Genomic DNA, 15,598 nt, shown 5'->3' on the forward strand with positions numbered 1-15,598 from the left:
TATATAATGTTAACTAGCAGAAAGGAAAAAAAGCAATGACATATATAATAATATAAATTAAAGCGAGCAGCATCTACTCATGCATCTATCTATCTATCTATGGCTGGCAGCTGTAGTGATGATCAGCTATACTGATGGAGGAGACTCCAGGGTAGGCGGCCAGCATCTCGTCGTCGTCGGCACAGAGCTCTGCTAGGTTGATGCCCTCCTCCTGCACTGCCGGCCACCACTCTGGTGCGGCTGTTGTTGCCGGCGACTCTGACTCTGACTCTGACTGATGTGCTGCTGCTGGGACATGGACATGGTGGTCTGCAACGGCATCCGCCTCCGTGTAGTCGCCGCCGTTGCGCGCGAAGCGGCCCTTCACCCGTGGACGACTGTCTGCGAGCGTCTTCCTGCACGCGTACTGCGCCACCATTCATTTGCATATGTTAGAGGAAGCAGCTATACCAATATGCATGGATATATATGTTGCAGCAGGCAGACCGTGATCTTCTTTTGGAAGTTGCGTTGGTTGCGCTTGCTCCGGTACTTGTCGATGCGCTCCCGCCTCTCCTCCGCACTGTACCTAGTTGCCGCTGCCGCCCCCACCCTCTGCTCCTCCTCCCGGTCCCGGACGATGAGATCTCCTGTGCTCAACGCCCGGCGAAACGGGGAGGACGTTGCTGCAGCCATGCCGGACGACGACGTCGTCGGGGACAGGTGGGGGGTGGCGTGCAGCTGGCTGGCCATGGGTGGAGGAACAATGGCAGGGGCGGGCTGCGAATAGTAATGAGACATGTAGCTCGACGGCGGTGGCAGCGGCGATGGAGAAGGCAGGAATGCTCCTCCACTGGCAAGTAAGGCGTCTGGCCGAGAGGAAAAGATGGCATCACTACCTTTGAGCTCACCATCAACGCAATAACAAGAGGAATTGACCCAGTGATGGTGTTGCTGATACATGGCTGTGGCCTATGGGTGCTGCTAATGTATGTATCTCGATCGGTAGTATGTGGTGACAGCTGACAGGCAGGCAGGCCCTCTTGGGTTTTATAGACTTGAACAAACACATGCAACAGGAGGAGATGGAGACCAACATACATACATACACAATGAGCCATGTACAGGTGCTAGTGCTGCATCCACGGCTAGCTGCCACAACCTAACAAAAGTAAGCTGGTGCGCATACCACAATGCAGGCAGGAATTCTCCATGCTATGCACCAAGGAATTGGATCAATGCAGCTAGCACCAAAACCACAATGCATGTGTACGTTCTGACAATGAGAATCTCAATAGATTGTGAGCACAGCACATAAACAACACCAAAGCTGGAAATCGGAAATGATTAAGGAAAATAGTGCTCATGATTCTATCTATATTTCTATTCAAGGAGACATGAGTAAGTTGGAGATATCGCCTATATATACCTTTTCGGTTCCACTGATATCCTTAAAATGATACTCCCATCCCATATGCATGCCCTGTGCTGCTGTTACACCAGGACAGACATGCTCAACTTGCAGTTGACCACACCGCAACTAAGGGAAAGGACCTACCACTACCACTCCATGTATGGGTCCAGGTTCTGGGGAGGGAATCAACATGCAAAATATTTGCCTGATTCTAGCATCCCCCATCATTCCCTAATCAGAGTAATGTGATGCATGGACACATATGCAAAGGTAAGCAACCCATGCAGTTAGTTCATTTACATCCAGATTTGGAGAAACAAAGATCATTGCAAAGGAAGCTCACCGAATGATGATCGCAATTAAATGCAAAAGCATCCTTGAAAAGACTTGTGTCCCTACAAAGTCCACCGCACTGGCTCTCATATGATGAGCTTCCAAAATCAGAAGTGACATCTCCCAAGATTTTTGGTGGGGTAGGTAGAAATGGTATGATACCGCTTTTGAATAATGCAGCCTACAGCAAGGCTGAGCCCACAAGAATCAGTTTTGTTTCGAGCAACTACTGGGCACAAGTTTCCTGCTATTGACCCAGGACGCTGTTTTCAGTTGGCAATTGGTTGGTAAAATCACTGGAGTGTCCTCACACCAATCGCAGCACTCCCTGCTCCTATTGTGGCCACAGCTTCTCGTGAATCCCTACAGTAGCCCACTCAAGAATTGTGTATCACGTTGACATAGCCATATATATGCCCTGACGACTTGAAGTGGCCTTAGCCAACCGACAAGATAAAGTCAAAGGGCACCATAGATCTATTGTCCATTGACATGAGCCAAATTGCTTGTGTACACCACAATTCTTACGACTTCCTTTTACATGCAACCTGCATCGATTTCAAGACACCAAAGCAACCACACATTAAACCATTGACACTTCACTGCATAGAAAGAGAAATACAAGTATTTCATAAGCCAATGCCTCTTTGTCAAGCAACACATCAACGAATCATTCATGTAAGATAATGAAAACAAGTGGGGTGATAGGATATAGCGCGCAGTTCTCCTAGATTTTCCTTTTCTTCTACTAGGTCAACTATAAGAATAGTCACACCACTATAGCATGAGTGGTGATGAAATGATTGTTTAGTTGATGTGCACGGAGAATTTATTGACAGACTACATAGATACACAACTATTGAAATAATTGGTATTCAAGTACAGAGAAGTTCATTTAATTAACTCCAATAGGATGCCTAATATAAAATTGGAAATCACTATTCAAATGAAATGAAGTTAAGAATAACCAACCGGCCATTTCAAATGTAATAACTTTTAGCTGAAGGAGGCCACATAGATGGAGGCTGATAAGACCTCCCGTTCTGGTGGGATGTGTCATATGGAGGAAAGGTTTTGGTCCTGCCCCAAATCTTCCTCCAGGTGCAAGTGTAGGGTATGGTTTTTTTACCACGATCATGGTCTCTAGAAACTTTTCACATCAAATAGAAGCATGGTCATTTCATGGTTCATGTGCTATGCTGTAATAGCTAACTAGTTATAGTGGAATCTCATACCATTAAAATAGGATATTGCTGTTTGGCCTCCAAAAATAATGCTATCAACTGTTACTGCATCCAAAATCAGGAAACAAATGCTTTCGAAAAGCCACAGCAATGCTAGCGGAGCTTACTGTACTTTATCTGCGCTTATCTTAACTTCCCTTCCAATACAGTCTATCTTTAAAGAGAAAATTTTTAGTAGTTCATGTTTAATCCCTAAACTACATCCATAGAATACTAAGCAGAAATGAAAGAAAACAAGAAATATGCACATCCAACTCAATCTTTCCAGAGGCATTTGAGTACAGTATAGCTGGTTCATCTTGTAGTTGATTTGCTATACTATGGCAACATGGGAGCACCATATGCTACAATGTCTGTTTACAATAATTTATAATTTTGCAGGCTCTGCCGTGCCAGGTACTAAAATGAGATTACATTTTGTATAATTTTTTTTTGGTGATGAATCCAGTTTTAGTAACCATTGCTTCATATTATTTCAAGGCAATCACTACAAAACATAACATTTCTACTGCTTCAGTATTGTTAGGTATAGAGGATATCAGGATGAGTAGGAATAACATAATGCTACTTCAGAGAGCCTACAAAGCCTAAGAATAACATAATGGCCATACATGGTGGTCACGTGCAGGTTTATTGTCAGTTAAGAAAGGAAGAAGCTGCTAAAATTGAGGTGCTATATGTAAGGTGTTTCAAGGCTAGACATGCAAACACTTTCAAATGGGTTTTCTTTTAGTTACATATGCATACACCAACATTGATGATTATACACATTTGTTAGTGTAGAGCATCCTGTAATAAGGATCTAGCAACAAATGCCAACAATTTCTATTTCAACAAGAATATATGAAATCATGTTTCACAGGCAGTGAAGAATTAAGCGTCAGATAGGATTGAGCTAATAGTTTAATATCCTCCTAATTTCAGCATTAGCATGACATAACATTTCATGAGCAAACATGCAACCAACTGTTTCTGTTCCATTTACAATAAAGTCAACAATACTTGGTAAGAATGTAACTACCTAATAAGAATAAAATTAATGCAGAATTACTAAGCCTGCTACGTGGAGTTCTAAGCCAAGCTAATAATATGAGGAGAGGTAGAAGAAGGCCGAAATTAACATGGGGGAGGCAATAAAAAGATATTTGAATGCTTGGGATATACCTAGAGATCTATATTTGAATAGGAGTACTTGGAAAGCAGCTATTGAAGTGCCTGAACCGTGACTTGGAGCTCTTGGTGGGTTTCAACTCTAGCCTACCCCAACTTGCTTGGGACTGAAAGTTGTTGTTGTTGTCATTTATTTATTCGGTAAAACAGTAATGTGTGTGTTTTGCTTGATAACATAGGATCTGACCGCTTCTGTGAGGCACTTAAGAAGCTTGAGAAACACTATGATATTGCTGTCAATATTCAAGGAGTTGTTTAAGGAGATCACACAACTTCTGACCTTGGAGAACTTTAGGTTAAGAGTTAACTGGCTAGCCTTTATTTTCTTTTGTATGCATTGATCTGATGTCATTATTATCATGACTTTTAGCTGTTTTCGGATTGCTCATCGAGTGATTTCTGCTTTTTGCTTTGTTATATTAGGCCAATTTTAAAGACATGAATAACTAAAGAGGCTGTAGATGGGCTTCACAAGAAGTTTTGATGATTTAGGAACTTTACAGACCAAGCTTGAAAATCAGGATCTGGTACATGGGATCTTTGTTGTTTCCTTTGCATGGTGTCTTTTTTTATGACGTTTTCTGCTCGATTCGCCTGTTGCTCATCTTCAGTGGGTTAATATTCTTTCCCTTATGATACAGACTTTTGCTTGCAAAGTAGAGGCTGACAGTATGCTTTGGTTTTGCAGACGTTTCTGAGAATTGCATAACTGCATAACCTTAATAGGGAGTTCCATTTTGTGGGATCACCACAAATTATTTGCAATTCTCAGAAACAGTCGAATAACTTAGGTTATGCTTCGACAAAGAATAGTAGGTGAGTTACCCACTTTTTTTCCCCTTGAACAACTTCCGACAAATATTACGGCCATAAGTAGAACCAATGACCGTTGTAGACATATTACCACCAAAGCAGATATGTAAATATTGTTCCTACATGACTGAAATTTCGTTTGCTAAAATTTGGATGTTTCTGAAAAATTTTATGTCCTATGTATATAATATGCTGAACAACCACTCCAAGTGATGATAAAATTAAAAGGACTACTTAAGTTATATTGGTTTCACAATGTTTGGTTATTGTAGATAAAATATATAACACTAAGATTGCATTAGAGTGGACGTTCCTATTTTTGAAAAATTGTCTCATGGACCATAAGCATAAAGCCTGTTTAAGTGATTCGCAAAGATGCTGGAATATAAAATGTTAAATCAGATGCTGCATGTCATATCTCACTCCAAACTTAAGCTTTGCTAATTCTATCCGTCATCATGCAGTAAGCTGCTAAGCAAAGGCACTGGATCTGGCAGCATGAACACATGTATGACGAGCACAAGTGATGCTGAGGGGTCTGCAATATGGGTAGTGCAATGATCGAAGACTCTGAATGAACATCAGCATGCATAAAGTTGCTAATAGTCGATATCAACTCTTTCAGTACTATGGTCATCAAACCAGCTAAGTTGTAAATGACAAGTCTTATGCTGCAAAGAGGAAACTGTCTTTTGGTTATTTTAATTTGCATGTTTGAATGTTATCGTAGCGTTACCACGGTAAAAAAAATATTGTTGTTTTCTTCTTCTTCATGTTTGAATAGGAGTGGTTGGAAAGCAGCTATTGAAGTGTCTGAACCGTGACTTGGGGCTCTTGGTAGGTTTCAACTCTAGCCTACCCTAACTTGCTTGAGACTGAAAGGCTATGTTGTTGTTGTTGTTGTACTAAGCCTGCTACGTGAAAAAAGATAAATTAGATTGTTACTGTAACTTTGCACATTTGCGAAACAGTAAAACCAACACTAGTTTTCCTTGACCTATATTTCTATTTATTTCCAGAACCATACTATCAGTCAATGGTCAAACCTAAAACATATCTACTGCAATATTCACCAGATTTCATGAGCTTGTGTATTAAAGGTAGTGAGCCAGGTGGAACTGGATGGTATCCCAATCGAGATGTGGAGATGCCTCAGGGACATAGCTATAGTATGGCTAACCAAGCTGTGCAACCATATTTTTTGATTGAACAAGATGTCTGACGAGTGGAGGAGAAGTATATTGGTACCGATCTACAAGAATAAAGGGGATATTTAAAGTTGTACTAATTACCGGGGAATTAAGTTGATGAGCCATGCTATGAAGCTATGGGAGAGAGTTATCGAGCATCGCTTGAGAGCAATAACGCGGGTCTCTATGAACCAATTTGGTTTCATGCCCGGAAGGTCAACCATGGAAGCCATTTTCTTAATAAGACAAGTTATAGAGCGGTATAGGAAGAAGAAGAAGGACCTACACATGGTTTTTATTGACTTGAAGAAGGCTTATGATAAAATACCAAGGAATGTTATGTGGTGGGCTTTGGACAAACATAAAGTCCCAACGAAGTACTGAAAGATCCTAATATGGCTAGAGGGGGGGTGAATAGCCTATTTAAAAATCTATAAATCAACTAGAGCAATTTGATTAGTATGACAAATAGCGTAATGCAAACTTGCTCTAGCTCTACAAGGGTTGCAAGCCACCTATCCAATAATTCTAGTTGCAATGATTACTTAGGCACCCAAACTTACTATGTAACTACTCACTAAGAGCTCTCAATCTTGCTACTCTAAAGAGCTCAACTAGATGAATGTAAATAATAAAGCAAGCTCTCAATTCTAATTACACTAAAGAGCTTGTATCAACTAGTTTGTAAGAGTGTAAATAAGTGAGTAGGGTGATTATACCGCCGTGTCAACTCGTTTTCACTTCTAACTTCTTCACCCTTGCTCCAATGTGCCAACCCCAAGAATTTGCATCCGGCACAATAGAAAATAGGCATTCAATTTTCCCGAAAGCGCCGAATCCCGCCGAGCTTGCGAGGCGGGAGGGAGAGAGGGACCCAAACCCATCTCAACCCTGCAAACACCACCTCCTTTGTAAATGTGCCAACACCAAGTGTATCACCTTGTGTACATGTGTTAGCATATTTTTACAAACATTTTCAAAGGTGTTAGCACTCCACTAGATCCTAAATGCATATGCAATGAGTTAGAGCATCTAGTGGCACTTTGATAACCGCATTCCGATACGAGTTTCACCCCTCTTAATAGTACGGCTATCAATCCTAAATGTGATCACACTCTCTAAGTGTCTTGATCACCAAAACAAAATAGCTCCTATAGTTTATACATTTGCCTTGAGCTTTTTGTTTTTCTCTTTCTTCTTTCTAAGTCCAAGCACTTGATCATCATCATGGTATCATCATCATCATGCTATGATCTTCATTTGCTTCATCACTTAGAGTGTGATACCTATCTCATGATCACTTGATAAACTAGGTTAGCACTTAGGGTTTCATCAATTCACCAAAACCAAACTAGAGCTTTCAAGTACGTTGGGCTCATTAAGGACATGTACAACAATGTTGTGACTAGTGTTCGAATAAGTGGAGACACGGATGACTTCCCGATTAGGATAGGACTACATCAAGGGTCAGCTTTGAGCCCTTATCTGTTTGCCTTAGTGATGGATGAGGTCACAAGGGACATACAAGGGGACATCCTTTGGTGTATGCTTTTCGCGGACGATGCAGTGCTAGTTGATGAAAGCCGGACATGAGTGAATCAGAAACTAGAGTTGTGGCGGGAGACTTTAGAGTCCAAAGGTTTTAGACTCAGTAGAACTAAAACTGACTTCGGCACTACTACTCGGGAGGAGAAAGATATTAGTTTGGAAGGTCAAGTAGTGTCCAAGAAGGATACCTTTCGATATTTAGGATCAATACTACAGAGAGACGGGGATATTAATGAAGATGTTAGCCATAGAATCAAAGCAGGGTGAATGAAGTGACGCCAAGCATCTAGTGTCTTATGTGACAAAAGGGTACCACATAAGCTAAAATGCAAGTTTTATAGGACGATGATTAGACCTGCTATGTTGTATGGTGCAGAATGTTGGCTTACGAAAAAACAACATGTTCAACAGATAAGTGTCGCGAAAATACGTATGTTGCGTTGAATTTGCGGTCATACAAGAAGGGATCGAGTTCGGAACGATGATATACGTGATAAATTAGGGGTAGCACCAATTGAAGAAAAACTTGTCCAACACCGGTTGAGATGGTTTGAACATGTCCAACGAAGACCTCCAGAGGCACCGGTGCGTAGTGGAATGCTAAGCCAGGATAGTAACGTGAAAAGAAGCAGAGGAAGACTAAAGTTGACTTGAGTAGAGGCAATAAAAGGAAACTTGAAAGGATAGAATATACCCAAAGACTTAGCCTTAGATAGGAGTGATTGAAAAATAGCTATTCACGTGCCTAAACCTTGATTGCTTCTGCTGGGTTTCAACTCTAGTCTACCCCAACTTGTTTGGGACTTAAAGGCTTTGTTGTTGTTGTAGCCAGGTGGAACTGCCAGTCCCATTAGTCATTGGTCAGATCAGTATATATCTTAATTTGTCCAAGATTAATTTGATCAAAGTCACCAAACATGAAAGTAGGAACCAAAAGGAGAGTTTTACTATACAAAACATGAAAGTTGAGATTTGTAGTGGCACCGGGGAAAGTTAGACCTAGGTTACATATGGACGAACCAAAAAAGAAAATTTTCCACCTTTCAGGTATGTCTCTGTTTTCCATATGTACAATACAACTGATTGGTAAACGGATTTCCATTTCAGATCAAAACTTTAAAACGAGATTTCTTGATCTTCCCTTGTTACATAATGATTCAGGGATGGTATTTGACAGCAAACTCCTGTCAGAGTGAAATAAAACCTCATGCACGTTTGATCAGTCCTCTTACTTTGCATATTTTCTTCTTGAAACAAACGGACCGAAGGAAGCCCAAGAAAGGAAGATAAGCTGGATGGTGCGGCCTTAGTTTATGTCTTCGCTTTTCTGCAAAAGTAATAATAATTTAGACTTGTTTAGAAGATAGATATAATATGAACTTATTTTTTGTGTTCTACAGAATCAAATCCTTTTCACGAAACAAGAAGATAAACCCTCTAGGCCTCTCCAAAAGGAATTTTACTCTATAACAAAATATGTAAATGAGGCAAGGAACAAGGAGTATCCTTCTGATTGCCTTTCCCTTATAAAAGAAAGATGACAGAAACCCCATTGTATCATCTCAAGAAACTAGAGAATTAACATAGAAAAAAAAGGTATGCAACACAAAACGGCAGTATGCACCGTAAATAAATGAAACAATTCTGAATATTAAAGAGTAGAAAGATTAGGAGTGTTCCAAATTAAAAAAAAAAAGATTAGTCAAGGCATCATATCTTACCTGATATGACTGTGGACATCCCAGCCTTACCACTTGGATAAGGACATTTTAGAAGTAGCTCATGCGTTTTAGCAATACTTTTATCCAAAGAAGCATTTATGTCCTTAGAATTCTGTTCTTTCAGCTCATCACTTTCACAGTTTGCACCAGTGCTTCTTGTATGAATAGTTGAGCTGATCTCCTGACCATGGGACGTAGGTTCCACTGAAATAGATGTTCTTGTTTTTGTGTCAATGGATTCTGCTTCATTTTCCACAGTTTGTACTATGTTTTCATCCCTACTTTGCTCTACTTTTCCCTCCATAACTTTCGTCTGAATTATAACATCCCTGCATAATTCATGACTTGAGTAAAATGAAAGATCAGATGGTGCCTCGTCATCTACCCCACATGGGGGACACTCCAGTGGTTCTGAAGTACCTCTGCAAGCCTCATTATCAGCTTGCATTCCATTATACCTGTCTGAATCCTTGTCCTCAGGCCAAACATCAGCACCAGAAGAAATTTCATGAACCTCACACCAGAGGTGCAATCAGTGTGATATTTCATATAAGACTTATCATTAGCTAGGATTTCACTAGAGTGACTTGGCCCCTGATGCTCAAGACTAGTACCAGAAAACTCTATGCCATGGGGAAGAGCATAACATGCTAGCTTCGTACTAGTATCAGAGGTTGAAAGAATATTGTCACTGACAACGAGTTTTGGCCTACATGATTCTATTGTATCTACTTCCATTGCATCCTGCACGAATTCAACATGTTTGGCGATAATTTTCGGGTCAGCAAAACAACCTGTACCAGGCTGCACAAAAGGATTCACAAAAACTTCATTGTTTTCAGCCTTCTCAAGTATAGCATTCTGATAATTGAAAGATGCTGGCAAGATAGATTGGCCACAATCTGTCAGGACTTCAGTTCTGTCAACTTGTAGTGTCTCTTCTTGAGTTTCAGATGGGATTTAACCTTGATCACTAGGTTGTTCTGACAGTTTAGCAATGACAGACACATCAGGACTGTGAGGTTTTTCATGTGACCCTTCTATTACACCACATATGGGTGAACCAGGAAGTTCATCAAAGTTGGAAGAAGGTCCCAGCTGATTTGCTCCTACTTCAGATGATACAGAATTCCAACCAATCCAATCAGCAAACTTGAATTTTGTTGAAGTCAACTCTTCATTTGGTAATAGTCTGTCAACTCTAATTGTTTCTTTGTAAAAGTGTTTCTTCCTCATAGCCTTCAAAACAAGTGACCCGACAATGAGAAAAATGGCACAAAATCGCATCACAATGCAAGCAACATTTGCTGTCTTTTTAAATGGAAAATAGGTAGCGTAAATTGACAGAATGGCCAGTTCCAGGTTGCAATCAGAGAGCTGAAACTAAATAAAACAAAAAGCTGCTATATTTTAACAGCAAAAGATGCTCTTTGCACAGGGGTTACTGCATGAGCCAAAACTAACCCAATCAGTAGCATAAATTGACAGAATGGCTGGCTACCATGCATGATTTCTGAGACAAGGGGCTTGGCAAATGAATAGCTCACCTGCAGTTTGTGGACATAGCAGCTTTTGCTCGGTCGATGGGAATGGCAAGTAAATAAGCAGATAGGTTTATGACATCATAGGGGCCTCTGATCTGGGAAGCAGTATGAGCAGCGCTTGAGATGATGAGATTTTTTCCTTTAGTCCAGTCCACCAAAAGCTGAAAATGGAATGTATTATTATAGATATATAAAAGTTGTATGTACCATATGGTGTCTGAAAATAGGTGATCTTCTCAAAGAGAGAGAGGCGTTATCACAAAGGGAAAACAATGTTGGGTCTTTGGGTAGGAGTAGAATAACATTGACCTTGACTTCAGCTATCAGGTTCCTCTTGCAATTGACGTCAGTAGAAATGAGTGGGGAGTAGGCAATCTCGAAATGCAGCCCCTTTTGCAGGGCAAGCTTGAGCATTGGGGGCTTGATGCGGAAGGGCAGCTTACCGTGGGAGGAGAAATCGATGGAGATGAGATCAAGGTGTTGAGCTGAGAGGGGTGCCTGACAGAGGTGATCGAATGCGGCCTGGGTGAGGGGGCGGGCTGCGACGAGGTCTTGCGGAGGAGGCGGGAGGCGGAGGGGGCGAGCGCGGAAGCGGTGGCAGCAGCTGAATCGAGGGAGAGGGTGATTCGGGTGTACTGGCGGAAGGGCTCGGAGGCGGGGGAGGCGAGGCGGCGGCGATGGAGAGCGGCGGAGGATGGGAGCGGGAGCAAGGAGAGGGGCGCGAAAAGCTCGGTGCGGCAGCGGTGGGAGTCGGCAAGGATGCCGCGGTGGAGGTGGTCGAGAGCGACGGCGGCGTAGCCGAGCTCGAGAGCGCGCGCCGTGGCGGCTAAGAGTTGGAGGCGGGAGGAGGAAGAGGAGTTGGAGTTGCCATCGCCTCCGTCACCGGAGGAGGAGGACGGGAGGAGGCTGAGGTCGTAGAAGAGGAGCGGCGCCGCCATCCCCGCCCTAACCAACAACTGCGGCGCGGAAAGGCCAGCCAACGAGAAGGGACGGAGTAAAGGAAGAAGACGAGACGAGTAGCATGGACTCGTTCGGCCCAGGAGCCCATTAACAACCACTAGGAGGAAGCAGGCCAGGCCCATAATAAAAACATTAGGTGCATTTTGTTTTGGGAAACGATAATGATACCATTAAGACACGCGGACTGACGAACGCCTCCCTCCGCTTACTTTTGCATGCGCCGCTCATCCAGTGATCCTATCCGCTCGTCCCGTCCGCGCGCCTCTATGCTCACTGCATCGATTCCTCCCTGCGTCACCGTGCCCATCCGCCCACCCACTCCGTCTCGCTGTCACCCGTCCTCCGCAGCGTCGCACCCCCACTGCGCCGCGCGCCCATCTCCTGCGCCCTCCTATGTTCTGCCTCCCCGCATTGCCTCATTCGTGCCGCATTTCTCACCGGGCCCGGTCTACCTCGCCCGCCTCCACCGCGCTACCTCCTCGCTGCGGCCGACCCGCTCGCCGCAACCGCCTCCACCGAGCTGGCGAGCCGCGACCGCCTCCACTGAGCCGGCGAGCCTCCATAACGGATGCTCTAGCAAGCAGGCGAGGGGGACAAGATTTGTGTGACGTCGTGCCCACCGGCGAGTTGCCCGTGCCGCTGCCGCACAGCGAGGTCCATGCGTCGCTGTCAACCTCCGCGTCGGCATGCCTCTATTCGTTCAAGCAAAGCCCATGTTGCAAGAGTATGTTTTAAGTATTTTAGATGTTTTATCTGTATGTTGCAAGTGTTTCATCTTGACGTTGCAAAAAGTAGATCGGAATATTGCACATGTTGTAGTAGTTATACACGTATGTTTCAAGTGTATGTTACAAATGTTTCATCTTGTTTTCCAGACGTATATTTGCAAGTATTTTATCTAGATGTTGCATATGCTTTCACACATATGAAGTATTTTCAGGTGTTTTTGCAAGTGTTTCAGACATATATGAAGTAGATATGGTGTTGCAGCCAGTGTTTCAGATGCATGTTTCATGTGTGTGGGGGTATTAACCCCTATACCCTTACGGCTAGGCTTGGGCCGGCTCGGATCAGAGGGTCCGGTCCACTAAAAGACGACGTGCGGCCCGGCCAACCTGTTCGGAGTCCCGCGCAAGGAGTCAAGACAGATTTGGCGATCAAGCAAGATCCTGGTCGGTTAGAATAGGAATCCTTATCCGGCCACCTATGGCAATTGTAACTGGCTAGGATTAGTTTTCAGATCTGTAACTCTGTCCCTCGGACTATATAAGGCGGGCAGGGGACCCCTCTAAAAAACATCTCTCATTGACATACAGCAATACAATCAGACGCAGGACGTAGGTATTACGCCTTCTTGGCGGCCGAACCTAGATAAAATCTCGTGTCTGTCTTGCGTCACCATCTTGTTTGTGGCTTGCGCATCTGTCTGCCGACAATCTACTACCTTGGGCATACCCCTAGGTAGACTGCCGACCATATTTCGTCGACAGTGGCGCGCCAGGTAGGGGGTGTGCGTACTGCTCTCCAAGCGAACAAGATGGTCATCATCCCTGGCTCCATGGCTACACCGAACGGCCTCACGTTCACCGTCGGTCAGATCACCTGGACCATCGGCTCCAACGACTTCATCGCCATGATCACAGAGGAGGCGCGGATTCAATCTGCGTCGACCGCTGCTTCACCTGCATCGGCTATGGCTTCAACCACGGTGGATACGGCTCTGACCACGGAGGATCTAGCTCCGACCACGGTGGATCTGGCTCCGACCATGGTGGATTTGGCTTCGACCATGGTGGATCTGGCTCCGACCATGCCCGCATCGCCTTCAGCCATGCTGACAACCCGTCGTCCGCTTCCCCGCTACAAAGGGAAGCAGATCGACAACACCGACCTGCTCGACTCCATCGATCGGGTCGGCACCAAACTCGTTGAAACCCTAGCTCTGGTAAGTTCAATTCAAAGTCAACCTAATGAGCAGATAACCGCTCCCCACAACAGATCTACCCGATCAGCTCGGGCCAGTCGTCCTGCACGACTTGGTACAGATCTCGTGGTCATATCTACTCTTGAATGGCGCTCTGCTCATCGTCGGCCAGCTTCTGCGATGGGTCTGCGGCTCTCCGAGTATAAAGCCTCGATGGGGAACTACCAGGCCCAGCCCTACGGCCTACGGAACGCTGCCTCCAACTATGCTTACAATATACAACGCTGCTCGGGTCTGCATTCTATACTCCGACCTCGGCCAAAGCCACGCAACTTCGTCAACATGGCCCGGATTGAGGATTGTCAAGAAGGATCGGTCCACACAGTTCAAGAGGGTGGCTCAAGCTCCTCGTCCGGCACCGCATCTAATGCCTCTGTTCGCACCAAGCTCCAGAATCACGATGATGAAGGCGTCGAATACGATCTGGATATCCCAGACCACGCCCCGGGATACCCGCGATTCCCATCCTTCCCACCAAGGCGGGGAGACTTGATCAACATTGTCAGTAATGACAAACCACCGGCAGTCGGCGAGACAGAGCAAGAAAGGCTGGCACGCGAAGCACGCAATATTGATCGGTTTAATCGTCGACAAATCGAAGCCGAGGCGGAAGAGGAGGCACGACGCATAAGGGTCTAGCCACGCGACCTCAACAATGCCTTCGATAGGGTGGGGGACAAATAGGTCTTTAGGACTCCAAGCGCCAACGTAGCCATTGCTATGGCGACAATGCAACGGCTACCCAATACCCCGGAAACCCAGGCAGTTCGTGACGATATACAAGCACCTGACGGTTGCTATGGCCCAGACCGCAGAGATCGTAAATCAAGCCTAGGCTCCATTCGTCTTAGTCGAGTCAAGCCACAGCCGCCAGTACTCAAGTTGCTCACAGCCACCCAACCAACGTGGCTCGCGCAACAACGACCCATCAGACAACTGTCAAGGCGGAAATGGTGGCCATGATGGTGGTCGGGATGACAACCGCCGTCAGGAGGACAACCGCCGCGACGTTTGGGACGACAACCGCCGAGACAACCGCAATAATCGCCGTGAAAACCACGGTCACAGGGCTAATCTAGATGGCAACCGAGATCGCCGTGATGGCAATAACGATCTCTGCCATTACCTCGGAGGACGTGATCTACGTGATCGCATCAACCAGAGAGCCAACAATCGTGCATCCCACGAAAGCTATCGCCGTATGGAATATGATACTACCCATGGCCCGCCGGGTTTGAAGCAGTTTACTCTGCACCTTCGCCAAGTCATATGGCCCAAGAACTTCAAGCTCGAAAAACTTCAGAAGTATGACGGCAAGGAGAACCCTGAATTATGGGTCATGCTCTACGAAACCGCGTGCAGATCAGCCATGGCTGACAAGCACGTCATGTCTAACTACTTCCCAGTCGCTGTTCGTCATGCAGGTCACCAATGGCTGGTTAGCTTGCCGGCAAACTACTTCGATTCTTGGTAGGAGCTCAAGCAGGCTTTCATCGACAACTTCATTGCAACTTGCGAGCAACCGGGAAATAAATACGATCTGCAACGGATTCAAGATTGGAAAGATGAGCCACTGCGCGAGTACGTCCGGCGTTTCTCAGAGATGCGCATCAAGGTCCCGTCAATCTCCGACAGCGAGGCAATCGAGGCTTTCATCACTGGCCTCCGCTTCCATGATGCCCTACGGGACAAGCTCCT

General features: G+C 44.8%; 1 protein-coding gene and 1 pseudogene across 1 annotated transcript; both read right to left on the reverse strand.

Moving 5' to 3' along the window:
* Window positions 1–97: 97 nt before the first annotated feature.
* On the reverse strand, window positions 98–732 carry LOC136479220 (zinc finger protein CO3-like). The gene is made up of 2 exons (XM_066477153.1): window positions 487–732; window positions 98–406 (listed from the first exon to the last, which is right to left on the reverse strand). The coding sequence occupies exons 1-2, from the start codon at window positions 730–732 to the stop codon at window positions 98–100; spliced, it is 555 nt and encodes a 184-aa protein (XP_066333250.1).
* LOC136483404 (uncharacterized) lies at window positions 594–11,964 on the reverse strand (annotated as a pseudogene).
* Between the last annotated feature and the right edge of the window lie 3,634 nt (window positions 11,965–15,598).

Source organism: Miscanthus floridulus, chromosome 9 (genome assembly GCF_019320115.1).
Source record: "Miscanthus floridulus cultivar M001 chromosome 9, ASM1932011v1, whole genome shotgun sequence".
NCBI lineage: Eukaryota > Viridiplantae > Streptophyta > Magnoliopsida > Poales > Poaceae > Miscanthus > Miscanthus floridulus.

What these genes read in the sequence shown, in the direction of transcription:
- LOC136479220 (XM_066477153.1), bottom strand. Translation starts at nt 732, where the DNA reads ATGGCCAGCCAGCTGCACGCCACCCCCCACCTGTCCCCGACGACGTCG. An exon ending in ACTTCCAAAAGAAGATCACG is followed by an intron (nt 407 to 486) that starts GTCTGCCTGCTG and finishes ATGGTGGCGCAG; the next exon opens with TACGCGTGCAGGAAGACGCT.